This window comes from Physeter macrocephalus, chromosome 20, assembly GCF_002837175.3.
Source record: "Physeter macrocephalus isolate SW-GA chromosome 20, ASM283717v5, whole genome shotgun sequence".
Lineage (NCBI taxonomy): Eukaryota > Metazoa > Chordata > Mammalia > Artiodactyla > Physeteridae > Physeter > Physeter macrocephalus.
In genome coordinates, this window is record NC_041233.1 from 94334824 (window position 1) to 94348681 (window position 13858).

The 13858-nt window shown below is 43.6% G+C and overlaps 1 protein-coding gene and 1 non-coding gene across 3 annotated transcripts in view; one reads left to right on the forward strand and one right to left on the reverse strand.

Annotated features, from left to right (window-relative positions):
* Positions 1 to 7321: 7321 nt before the first annotated feature.
* On the reverse strand, positions 7322 to 7425 carry LOC112066963 (small nucleolar RNA U13). Its single transcript, XR_002892999.1, has one exon. It is a non-coding gene; the product is annotated as a small nucleolar RNA U13 (small nucleolar RNA).
* A 368-nt stretch (positions 7426 to 7793) lies between these two features.
* Positions 7794 to 13858, forward strand: part of TTI2 (TELO2 interacting protein 2) — a 15720-nt gene continuing 9655 nt past the window's right edge. The window contains exons 1-3 of one of the 2 annotated variants that reach the window (XM_007119719.3): positions 7794 to 8788; positions 9839 to 10025; positions 10542 to 10634. In XM_007119719.3, the coding sequence (XP_007119781.2) occupies positions 8142 to 8788; positions 9839 to 10025; positions 10542 to 10634 (927 nt within the window). In that variant the 5' untranslated portion in view covers positions 7794 to 8141. The remainder of the gene's footprint in view (positions 8789 to 9838; positions 10026 to 10541; positions 10635 to 13858) is intronic. The other variant, XR_003677780.2, reaches the window with a different exon arrangement.

The window sequence follows — 13858 nt, forward strand, 5'->3', positions numbered from 1 at the left end:
TTGGCTGTGTTGGGTCTTCGTTGCTGCGCGTGGACTTTCTCTAGTTGTGGCGAGCGGAGGCCACTCTTCGTTGCGGTGTGCAGGCTTCTCATTGCGGTGGCTTCTCTTGTTGCAGAGCACAGGCTCCAGGCACACAGGCTTCAGTAGTTGTGGCTCGTGGGCTCAGTAGTTGTGACACAAGGGCTTAGTTGCTCCGCAGCATGTGCGATCTTCCCAGACCAGGGCTCGAACCTGTGCACCTTGCATTGGCAGGCAGATTCTTAACCACTGCACCACCAGAGAAGTCCTGGAAGCATGGAGTCTTAATCACTGGACCTCCGGGGAAGTCCTGGCATTCACTTTTTAAGGCATTGTCTTGTAACTGGGATATCATAGCATCTCTTGCATCTTACACTCATCACTGAGCAACGTCTTGTGGAAACCCCTCCTGGTCCTCTGGCTTAGCTACACTTTTTATTCTTTTAGTAAGTAGTTGGATGATTCCCCAGTGGGGATGTGTCCTTGATGAACCTTCACTTTGTTTTCAGGTTTTTGCCCTACGAACAGTCACACAAAGAACCTACTTGTTCATCCTTGTGGTCTTGAACCCATATCCTTACATAATTTGTATCCGATAGAGTCTCAAGACTACAGTTGTCACTGCATTCATTTATTCTTTTAAGGCATGTTGCCAGATTGGTTTCCAAAAGCTGGAGGAGGAGAGTCAAGGAGAGGAAGCCAAATGTGGATAACAGGCCTACTCCATGAATTTAAGTTGTGTGGATTGAATGAAGGGACAGGTGCAGAGTAAAGACCAATACAGTTGACAATTATTATTAGTTCTTTTCCTAAAGACTGTGGGCTCCCCAGGTCACCACCTGGGTCTCTGCTGGTGGGGGGCATTCACGAGGTACACAGTGGGAGTGATATTGGGGATTGTATACCTGGAGGGTCTACAAAAAAGGGGTAGAACCAGGAAGAGCAAAGCCTTGGGAGTCCAACAGACTCAGCTTTAATTGCATCTTTACCACTTTCCACTGTGAGATCTTGGGCAAGTTTCTCAACTTCTCAGAGCTTCAGTTTCCTCATCTGCAGGATGGAGATAATGATGCCAGCCTCCTAGGGTGGCTGTGAAGAGGAAGCACCGGACTTGAGGCCCTGAGCAGAGTGCCTGGTGCTCCTTACAGGTGCCACTTTTTCTCAGATGCCTTCATTATATCTCTTCCCCCAGCAGATGAAAACTTGTTGAAGGCAGGAACTGCATCGAATTCATCGCTGCATTTTCCCCCCACCCCCAGCTGCGTGGCATGATCTTAGTTCCCCAACCAGGGATGGAACCCATGACCCCTGCAGTGCAATCTCAGAATCTTTACCACTGGACCACCAGGGAAGTCCCCTCACTGCATCTTTATATATCCAGTCCCTCACTTGGTTTTCCCTTCTACCAACTACCTTAAGGTCTTTTGCTCAGTTAAACCAGCATTGATTAAAAATGAGAGGAAGGGCTTCCCTGGTGGCGCAGTGGTTGCGCGTCCGCCTGCCGATGCAGGGGAACCGGGTTTGCACCCCGGTCTGGGAGGATCCCACATGCCGCGGAGCGGCTCGGCCCGTGAGCCATGGCCGCTGGGCCTGCGCATCCGGAGCCTGTGCTCCGCAACGGGAGAGGCCACAGCAGAATGAGAGGAAGAACAATTCTTTTATTATGGAAAATATCAGACTTCCACTATGATAGAGAGACTAATATAGAGAACACCCATGATCCACTCCCACATTCAACATTGTCAACACGGTGATAACCTTTTTTTTTTTTGTTTTTTTTTTTTTTTTTTGGCTCCGCCTTGTAGCTTGTGGGATCTTAGTTCCCCAACCAGGGATCAAACCCAGGCCCTCAGCAATGAAAGCACAGAATTCTAACCACTGGATCACCAGGGAAATCCTGACCAGATTTTTTCATTCATCTCTTGATCATTTCTTCCCACCACCCCTCTTTATGGAGTATTTTAAAGTGAATCTCAGATATCACATGATATCAATTGTTAAATACTTGTATAAATTTCCAGTTGCAGTTCTCAAAGTGTGATCTGGAGAACCCTGAGGGTTTTCAACGCCCTATCAGGAGGTCTGCCAGGTCAAAACTATTTTTATAATAATATTAATATATTGTTTGTCTTTTTCATTCTCATTCTCTCATGAATGTATGGTGGAGTTTTCCAACACAGACTGAATGCAGCAACAGATCTGAGAATCCAGCTTTCTCCTATTAAACCAGGTATGAGAGCTGCAAATTTCTACCGATCTGTTTACAAAAATGTAAAATAATGCTACTCTTCTCTATTTTTGTTTTGTCTTGAAAAATATAATCACTTTTCATAAAAATAAGTTTTTAGTTAACAGGTAATAGGTTCATTATTGCTATATTTAAAATAATTAAATGGATATATTAAAAATTTGTCAGTTTTATTTTCTAATGTAGAAAAAATATATCTATCAAAATATTTATCTAATGTAAAGAAAGCTCTTTGGGATCCTCAATACTTTTTAAAATTAGTTTTTAAACTGATATTTAATTCACATAGCAAAGGATTCACCACTTTACAGTATAATTCGGTAGGCTTTAGTATATTTACAAGTTGGGCAACCATTACCACTAGCTAATTCCTGAACATTCTTATCACCCTAAAAAGCCCCATACCTGTTAATCGTCACTGTCAATTCTTCCCTCTCCTCAGCTCCTTGCTGACTCCACTGATTTGTCTATCCTGGACATTTCGTATAAATGAAGTATTTTGTGTCTGGCTTATTTCACTTAACATAGTGCCTTTAAAGTTCACCCATATTGCAGCAGATATCAACACCTCATTCTTTTTTATGGCTGAATAATATTCCACTGTAACTATATACCACATTTTGTTTATCCATTCATCAGTTGGTAGACTTTTAGGTTGTTTTCACTTTTGGCTATTATGAATAATGCTACCAGGAACATTAGTGTCTAAGGTTTTGTATGAATACATGTTTTTAGTTCTCTTGGCTACATACCTAGGAATAGAATTGCTGGGTCATATGATTAACTCTATGTTACTCTATATTTAACTTTTTGAGAAATCATCAAACCATTTTCCACAGCAGCTGCATCATTTTACATTTCAACCACCAGTATATGAGTGTCTCACTATCTCAACATCCTTACCAAAATTTATTTTCAGTGTTTTTGATTCTGGTCATCTTTGTAGGACTCAGTAATTTCTAAAGCATATAAGGGGTTCTGAGGCTAAAATGTTTGAGAATTGTTTTTCTAACAAATAACTTTAAAAAAACATGAAAGCATTTTTTGTAAATAACAAGTTCACAGAAACAGAGGACAGATTAGTGGTTGCCAGAGGTGGGGAAGGATGCAGGCAAAATGGGTGAAGGTGGTCAAACAGTACAAACTTCCAGTTATAAAACAGATATGTACTGGGGAAGTAATGTACATCATGGTGACTATAATTAATAAACACTGCATTGTATATTTGAAAGTTGCTATGAGAGTAGATCTTAAAAGTTTTTATCACAAGAAAAAACATTTAATTGTGTGGTGATGAACGTTAACTAGACTTCTTGTGGTGATCATTTCACAATATATACATATATTGATTATGTCGTACAGCTGAAACTAATTTGTTAAAAAATAAACATAATAACACTATCGAATTAACAATAATTTCACAAAGGTTTGTGATACCGGGGTAATCAAGCTTGCCTAGGACAGACACAATTTACACCTTTGTACCAGCATAACTATTAAAAGTGTCTCCTTTAACTCTCAATATGCCCTGTTTAGATGACAAATTATAATTATATGAACACCCTGTAACAGAACTATGTTCAGATTTCCCCAGTTGTCTTAAATATATCTTTTTACAATATGTTTATTGAAAACAATATCCAACATTGCATTTGATTGAGGTGTCTTTAAAAACTATATCAATTCTCTCTTCCACTCCATTTCTTTCCTGCTAGTTATTTATTGAAGAAACTGGGTAATTTGTGGAAATTCCTGTATCCTTAGCTTGGCTGATCATATCGTCTTGGTGTCTTAATCTGTCTCTGTGTCCTTCCTATTTCTTGCCATTTTGTAGTTAGATCTAGAAGTCTGATTAGGTTTAGGGTCAATTTTTGTGCAACAGTATTTCATAAATGGTGTGTATATACTGTTGCATTACCTCAAGAGGCACGTGGTATCTGGTTGTCTCACTTTCAGTGACGTTAAGATAAATTGGTGGGTTCAGGTTTTGTTAGCTTGATCCAGCTATTATAAGATTCCCATCAATGTTCCACTTCATAATTCTAATAGCCATGAATGATTGTTGCCTAGTCCCCGTACTTCATTAGGACCTGTGAACAGTAACTTTCTAATTCTACTAGTTCTGTGTCATTTGTTGCCCTTACAAACTATTTGGATATCCTGAAACATATAGCAGAATAAATGCTTGATTTTTTCCTTTTACCAATTTTCAAAAGAAAGAGTTGGTTCCTTAGGTGATCCAAGCATGAATTATGATTTTTTTTCTTTGTTAGTATTACTATGAATGAATTAATGGATTGTATATATTAGATTATGTTTCAATCCATTAGTCATTATTCTTTTTTTAAGCCCAAACTGTTCCACTTTGGCTAAAGAGTGCCCCTTCCACCTTGCTCTTGGGTTCTTTCGACATAACCTCAGGAGTTACTTGATAGCTACTTTGCCTTCTGTCATAATAAAATGTCACAAGCTCATCTTACGCAATCCTTGCTTGCCCTCCTTCTAAAATCACTCATTTCCTAAAGGAGTCCTGGTTCTTCTTAGTGGGCAATGGCATTTAGATTATGAATTTGGACACTAGGGCTGCTCATGGCCATTGGATTGTCATTGCTTCTTGGCCTTTTCAGTGGACATAGCTAGGATATATGTATTTTGTAGATAGAGAAAAATTAATCATGAATTCATACTACCATTGCCAATTCAAATTTTTGCTTATCGAATTTACATCTAATTTCATTGATTTGATACCTGTTATCTCTTTATCTTTCACCGCAGACCTTGGTTTCTAACAACACTAAGATACTTACCTGCTATTTTATATACACACATGTGTAAAATATACATGTGACAGCATCTAATTAACAATACCGCTATTATTACTAAGAGTTACTATTACTAAATGCAGTTTGATTCCTTTGCCTTTCCTTTCTGTTCTTAGGATAAGTCCCACTAAGGATATACAGTCAAAATCATGAGTTTTAAAGTCAGTTTCTTATTTTTCCATGCGGTTATGCCAGTAACTTGAAATATACTTTGATTCATGACTTTCATTTTCTTTTAGGAAATACTTTGCATTTTCTTTTAAAAAATAATTATGTAAAGTACTTACATGATGCCAAAGTCAAAACTATAAGAGTATATGAAAGGAAGTCTAGCTTCCACACCCATTTTTTTCACCTTGTTCTTTTCTTACATATAACCCTTTTTTATTAGTTTGTAATTTAGTCTGCCATTGCTGCTTCTTTAAAATGTGAGCAAATGCACCACACCTTTCTTAGGAGAGAAGCAATATATACACAGTCTCAGCCTTGCTTTTTTCACTTAAACAGTATATCCTAGCGTTCCATGGCCTCCACAGAGATGGTCTTCATTCCTTTGTACGGCTGCACAGAACTGCATGGTGTGGATGTACCGTGCTTTATTCAGCCAGTCCTCTGTGGATGGACATGTGGGTTCAACAAACATTTACTGCATAACTAAATTGTGCCAGGCACTGGAGAGCAAGGTATGGTGTCTGGCCTCAGGAAACTCAGAGTGTAGAGGGGGTGAACACTTGCAACACAAGTACTTTCCTAAGGGAGTGAGATCTTGGGTCCACTTAGTACAAAGGGCACGTGGAACAGGGAAGACAGTGTCCCACACAGGAGGGATACAGTAACTGTCTGTGGATTGCCATCTTGCTCCCATAGGGGTCAATATCTGGGAGATCTTGATATGGGAGAATCCCCTTGGGAGGAGTTTTTAATCAGTTTGAAATTGCTTAGAAAATCGTGAGTGCCACCAATTGGCCGGAGAAAGGAAGACCAAGGGAAAGACGTAGAGAGGAAGGGTCCTAACCATAAAATTCCCCTGAAAAGATAAAAAATGTAAGCTAATACAGAAGCTGTGGTTTAATAAGAACTAACACCTGTATAAAATTTACCACGGACCAGAAATTGCTCTAAGCCGTTTAAGTATATTTAACTTTAACAACTCTTAAGAAGTAGGGACTATTACTACCCACATTTTACCTTTGAAAAAAATTAAGGCACGGAGAGGTCGCCGAACTTTCCACCAAGGTCACAGAACGGGGGTGGGGGGGCGGTGGGAGCGAGGAAACACTCGCAGTCAAGATCCGCAGGGAGGCTATCTGTAAACGGTGCCGTCTCCGAGGCCGGACGAAAGCCCTCAGGTCTCCCTTCACTTTCATAGCCCCCTAGGGACCAGAGCCTACTCTTAACACCCCCCGGGCGCGGCCCCTCCACCCCAAGATCCAAAAACCCCGCAGGTCATGCTCTAGACGCCTTGGGGCTCGGAGATCAGAAGAATCCCAAAGCCCAGAGACAACCTGCGGGGCGGTGGGGGGAAACTAAGCCGGCCGGCGGGGCAGCGTGGGTTTGAGCCTCGGCCGGGGGCCGCATGCCGCGGACGCCTCCGCGAAAAGCGGCGAGGCCTGCTCTCCTCCAGTGTCCGCCGCCCGTTTCTCAGCGCTCCCGCCCACGCCTCGGCGCAAATACGGTGTGCTTCCCCCAACACCTACCACACAACGGAAGTTATGAAAAGTCACCGGTAAACGCCCAGGGAAGGCCGAGGACTGTGACCAGCCCCCGGGGAACCCAAGATCTAAAGTCCTCAACTCCACCATCCGAGAACGCACAGCAAGACACCGGCCCGGACACGGAGTCGCACGGGACCATGGCTCCTCCTGCTGTTTCTACCTTTACCGTTCGGAGGTGCCGACCCCGCCCCGGGAGCCGTCCCCGCGGGGAGCATCTCACGTCCACACCCGCGGGCGGGTCCGAGCCACACCCCGATCAGCCGCGTTTCTAGCGAAACTCCCGTCGTCGCAGATCATTTTCAAACTCCTCACTTACCAGCGACTTCCGCTTTTTTTCTTTTTAAAAGCCCACGACAGTCAACAATAAAAAGATAGCGACAAGAACAAAAACCAACCCTAACACAGAACTCAACGTTAAACACGGTTTGCAATCACATACTAGACACAAAAAAATAACGACTACCGACAATGAAACAATAACCACACAACCTTAAGATTAAAGGATCCTTCACAGTTCACGTCAGACGGGTAATGTGCCACAGTCGTAACAAGGTTGGAAGGAGGCACATGTCACACAATCGCGTGAACACCCAATCATCACGCTTATGAACTACAAAAGGATCAAGGTGACTCCTCGGCTAAGGAGCCCCGGGTACGACCCACTAACTTTACAGTAAGGGTGACAGATGTGGTGCATATTTACTTAGACTTGATATAAAAAGTCCTGTATATTTTATCACGATCACCGATATTTCCTGATATTTCTTTTGTTTCTACCTCAGTAAGTGAAAACAGAAACAAAATAGCGATGCGGCTATTATCCATGCAAATATACTCTCCATAGCTCCACCCCCTCTTGAACCCGGGTCTCTATTGCTTTACGGTAGTACGTCGTGAAATGACGGAGCGTAGCCGCGGTAATGGCGGAAGCTAGCCTTGTGCTTTGCGGCAACGACGTTTGCTAAGTCGGATCCTGATAGGCGCAGGCGTGCTGGAAGGGCTGAAGGTAACGGTGGCCGTGTTTGTGTCACACCTTAGAAATTTATTTCTCAGGCTCTTTAGGATTTTTTTCAGTCTTCAGAGAGGCAAGAGTAATTTCTCCCTTACACTGTTGGGAATCTGAGATTCTGTTAACTCACAGAGAACCCCCTTTCCCGCATCTTTTCCTTTATACCTTTACTCTTCTGCGGGCTAGACTCTCCCCCGGTCCTCCAAGACTTCTCGCCGTTTTACTTGATTTTAGTTCTGTTCTTTGAGAGAACCCCAGCCCCGGAGTTATCTTTCCTTCCCTCTTTAGCGGATCCTCGCCCGCCTCCATCCTCGTCCTCGATCTGAGGCATGGAGCCTGACGGCTCTCGGGAATCCCCACCCCGGGAGGGGTCTTCCTTTCCTGGACGGTGGCCTTCCTCTGCCCTCGGACAGGCCTTCTCCCAAATCTTGCACCAGTTTGCCGGCCAGGAATCCCGACGGGGCAAGGCCAGTAATGCAGCTCTTCGGGACCTCAGTGCTCTACTAGAAGCCAAAGAATGTGATCAGTTATTTGAGGGGAGTGACACCTCGCTCCGTGGAATGCCCGAGATGCTGGGGCAGGTGGCAAAAGCCCTGGGGAAGTATGCAGCTCCTCCCGAGGGGCCGGAAGGGGGAGGTGATCGTCACTCCGAAGTGGCCGAGAAAGCGGCAGCAGTTGGGTTACTCTTCCTTAAGCTGTTGAGGAAAGTTGAGACCGCTAAGAATTCCTTGGTTTGCCCTGCATGGAAGGCAGGCCTCCGTCACTTGGCAGGACCCATCTATATTTTTGCCGTCACACACAACTTGGAGCAACCATGGACCAGCCCAAAATCTCAGGGCGTCGCTGGACAGGTGCTCGCCTTACTGCTTCAGGTTACTGAGTGTGGTTCTGTGGCTGGATTCCTCCGCGGAGAAAATGAAGATGAGAAAGGGAGATTTACTGCGGTCATGGGGCTTCTCAAACCCGATTTGAATAAGTGAGTACTCCTGCCCTAAGGGCCACCGACTTAAGCTTCAGCCTAATGTTTTAGAAGGTTAGAGCTCAAAGGAGTCTTGTTTCTGCATCGGCGACATAAAGGTGTTGTAAGCCCAGAACGGTTGTGATTGTGATGACATTAACTCGGTAGTGGCAAGTTCGACATTAGAACCCAGGTCTTCAGACTTGATTTTCTAGTGCTTTTTCCAGCCCTGACAACTGCCCTGAAATTGGAAGTTCTGTCCCATTTATTTAGACTTAACTTTCTTCAGTTAGGTGGAGTTGGGGATTCAGAGAAGATTTAAACTTATGGTTTGAATTTAAACTTAGAGATCTTGAAGCTCATCGCTAGTTATTAGATATGGAATCATGTTTGGGATGAAAATATAAAAGTTCTTTAGATTGCTGTTAGCTGAAGTATTTTCTGTGAGTTTCCACTTGCTATTTTGTACATTTGTGTTTGTGACCCTGGAGTGATGAGAAAAAAGTGAGTACATAACTGTCTTTTTACCAGGAACGTGGAGGTAAAAGGCCTAGTTTTGAGGATGTCTTGTGCTTTTTATTGCTTCTGAATAGGACCAGTTTCATTATTTGCAATATAAAGATAACATTACCTGTTACACTGTATTTGAAGATTGGTTGAGTAATGTGTGTAAACTCACTTTATAAGCTATAAATTGCTGTTTGAATATTGATTCATTTGCTCCCATGTGGTAATCATAATAATAGTGATACTGAAGACATTTCCTTTCCTCCTCTCTCCCTTCTCAACACTTTCTCACTGTAACCACCACCATCACCACAGATTCTTTACATAGGTGTGGTTGCAACTGGCTACTTTTCATCAGATATTCTTTAGACCCAGAGCCCTGGGTGATAAATGTATTTAGTGTAAGTTCTGTAAGTTATTTTGATCTAAATCTTAAAAATGTATGTTGTTAACATCAAGAGTTATCTTATGTGGGATGTATTTTTTTTTCAAGTACAAGAAAATATATTTAGCTTGAACTGGACACCATGTCACTTAATGTGGTTTCACATTTCCATTTAGGGACTCCTGGAAGAATAACCCAGCCACCAAACATGTTTTCTCATGGACTCTGCAAAAGGTCACTCGACCCTGGCTGAGCCAACATCTGGAAAGGGTACTTCCCCCATCATTGCTCATCTCAGATGACTATCAAACCGAGAACAAAATCCTGGGTGTCCACTGCCTCCATCACATTGTGCTAAATGTGGTAAGTGGCCTCCGTTCTCTGTCATCTGTACTGATGGCGCAGGCTGAGTCATCATGGCCATTCCTTGTTCATGACATCACTGCTCTACTGTTGCCTATGTTTATATCTTTTATTAACTGGCTTTCTTTTAATGCTGTCATGTGACTCTCAATTCACTAACTTATATTTTTCTCTCTGTATTTTCCTCTGCCAACCTAGTAGGTTGTATCTCATAGGTGATGTATACAAGAAACATAGACCATCGTCAAACTGAAGAACCAGACTTTGAGTCATTAACAACTGACTTTCAAGGAACAAAAAATTCAGAAGCTGAAAGGGATTATACCCAAATGTGCAAGCTATTACTCAAGGAAACTGCTTTTTTTTTTTTTAATTGTGTATTATGGAGCTTTTAAACTATACACAGAAGTAGAGAGAGTGGTATAATGAATCCCATGTACCATGTTCAATCTCAGAAATTATCAACATTTTGCCAACCTTGGGAAGCTTTTAATTGGGTAATTTGTTTGATTGCAGCCAGCTGCTGATTTGCTGCAGTACAACAGGGCCCAAGTCCTATACCATGCCCTTTTCAACCACCTGTACACACGGGAGCACCACCACATTCAGGTAATGGTAAGATTTGTTCATAACTCTGAGTCTGAGCTCTCAAATTTGAGTAGAAGGTGGTACTATGTGAATAAGAATAGTTGGTACACATTTTTCTCTTCTTGGAAGGTAAAGATGATAACTGAGAGCCATTGACAAGTTGAAAATATGGGGGTAGCAAATGACTAGTGAAAATGTCTCAGTACCAAGAGGCATCCACATTCCTGAGTCTCCACAGAAAAGCCAGTGTTTTGTCTTCATCTGGGTCAATTATATATCACTTGGGGGCAGCTTTATGTCTGAAAAAGTTCTATTTTTTATTTAAAATTTTTTTTTTAGTCTCACCTATTTATGAGCAAAAGAGAGATGGGTTCTTTTTTTTTTCTTTCCTTTTTCTTTTTTTTCTCTTTTTGGCCACACAGCTTTCAGGATATTAGTTCCCCAACCAGAGATTGAACCCGAGCCCCCTGCAGTGGAAACACCATGTCCTAACCACTGGGCTGACCAGGAACTCCCAAAGAAGTTCCATTTTTATTAATTTAAGTGTCCTTCCTTCTGGGCTGCTTTTATATCAACACACGCTCTGGGAACTCCTTGTATGTTGGGTTTTTTGTGTCATTCATTCTTTCATCCAGTAGACATTGAGTACCTACCGTGTGCCAGTAACCATTGTAGGTTCCAAGAATGAATGAGTTGGACAGGGTTTCTGACTTTAAGAAATCCTTTGGAGAGACATTTTTGCAAATATATATATACTGTATATGTAAATACAGTACAGAGTAATAAATCTATTAAAAGGTTTCTGTAAAGTGCAGTGGGTGTTGAACAGTAGGCAGCTAACGAGGTTTGGTGGTATTGGGGTGGTTTTAAGAGGATCGGGTAAGGAGGTGATCTCTGCTTATAAAGGATGAATAAGAGTTTCCGTCGTGGTGTTTGGAATCACACCAGGACAGACGTAAACGATAGGGTCCTGGGCAGGCTGCGGCGCACAGCATCTGCTGTGAAGAGACCTTCAAGCTGGCGGAAGAGTAAGAACTGGAGATCACCTTCCTCCCCACAAATACATCAGAAATACATCTACATGTGGAACAGCTCCTACAGAACACCTACTGAATGCTGGCAGAAGACCTCAGACCTCCCAAAAGGCGAGAAACTCCCACATACCTGAGTAGGACAAAATAAAAAAGAAAAACCAGAGACAAAAGAATAGGGACAGGACCTGCACCAGTGGGAGGGAGCTGTGAAGGAGGAAAGGTTTCCACACACTAGGAAGCCCCTTCGCGGGCGGAGACTGCGGGTGGTGGAGTGGGGAAGCTTCGGAGCCATGGAGGAGAGTGCAGCAACAGGGGTGCGGAGGGCAAAACCGAGAGATTCCCGCACAGAGGATTGGTGCCAACCCACACTCACCAGCCCGAGAGGCTTGTCTGCTCACCCGCCGAGGCGGGTGGGGGCGGGGAGCTGAGGCTCGGGCTTCGGTCGGATCCCAGGGAGAGGACTGGGGTTGGCTGCGTGAACACAGCCTGAAGGGGCTAGTGCGCCACAGCTAGCCGGGAGGGAGTCCGGAAAAAAGTCTGGACCTGCCTAAGAGGCAAGAGACCATTGTTTCGGGGTGCATGAGGAGAAGGGATTCAGAGCACCACCTAAGAGAGCTCCAGAGATGGGTGCGAGCCGCGGCTATCAGCGCAGACCCCAGACATGGCATGAGGTGCTAACGCTGCTGTTGCAGCTACCAAGAAGCCTGTGTGCAAGCACAGGTCACTGTCCACACCTCCCCTCCCAGGAGCCTGTGCAGCCCGCCACTGCCAGGGTCCCGTGATCCAGGGACAGCTTCCCTGGGAGAACACACAGCACGCCCCAGGCTGTTGCAACGTCATGCTGGCCTCTGCCGCTGCAGGTTTGCCCCGCATCCGTACCCCTCCCTCCCCCTGGCTTGAGTGAGCCAGAGCCCCCGAATCAGCTGCTCCTTTAACCCCGTCCCGTCTGAGCGAAGAACAGATGCCCTCAGGCGACCTACATGCAGAGGCGGGGCCAAATCCAAACCTGTACCCCGGAGCTGTGCGAACAAAGAAGAGAAAGGGAAATCTCTCCCAGCAGCCTCAGGAGCAGTGGATTAAATCTCCTCAGTCAACTCAAAGTACCCTGCATCTGTGGAATACCTGAATAGACAACAAATCATCCCAAAATTGAGGTGGTGGACTTTGGGAGCAGCTGTAGACTTGGGGTTTGCTTTCTGCATCTAATGTGTCTCTGATTTTATGTTTATCTTAGTTTAGTATTTAGAGTTTATTATCATTGGTAGATTTGTTTATTGATTTGGTTACTCTCTTCCTTTTTAAAAAAATATATACATATATGTATACTTATTTCCTTTTTCTCTTTTTCTGAGTGTGTATGTGTATGCTTCTCTGTGTGATTTTTGTCTGTATAGCTTTGCTTTTACCATTTATCCTAGGGTTCTGTCTGTTTTTTCTTTTCTTTTTTTTTTTTTGTATAGTTTTTAATGCTAGTTATCATTGGTGGATCTGTTTTTTGGTTTGGTTGCTCTCTTCTTTCTTTTATTTTTAACAATTAAAAATTTTTATTTATTTAAAAACTTTATTTTATTTAATTTTTCCTTCTTTCTTTATATTTTTTCTCCCTTTTCTTCTGAGCCATGTGGCTGACAGGGTCTTGGTGCTCTGGCTGGGTGTCAGGCCTATGCCTCTGAGGTGGGAGAGCTGAGTTTAGGACATTGGACCACCAGAGACCTCCTGGCCCAATGTAATATCAGTCGGGGAGAGGTCTCCCAGAGATGTCCATCTCAACGCTAAGACCAAGCTCCACTCAACAACCAGCAAGATACAGTGCTGGACATCGCATGCCAAACAACTAGCAAGACAAGAACACAACTGCACCCATTAGCAGAGAGGCTGCCTAAAGTCATACTAAGTTCACAGACACCCCAAAACACACCACCAGATGTGGTCCTTCCCACCAGAAAGAAAAGATCCAGCCTCATCCACCAGAACAGGGGCACCAGTTCCCTCCACCAGAAAGCCTACACAACCCACTGAACCAACCTTAGCCACTGGGGGCAGACACAAAAAACAATGGGAACTATGAACCTGCAGCCTGCGGAAAGGGGACCCCTAACACAGTAAGTTAAGCAAAATGAGAAGACAGAGAAATACACAGCAGATGAAGGAGCAAGGTAAAAACCCACCAGACCAAACAAATGAAGAGGAAATAGGCAGTCTACCTGAAAA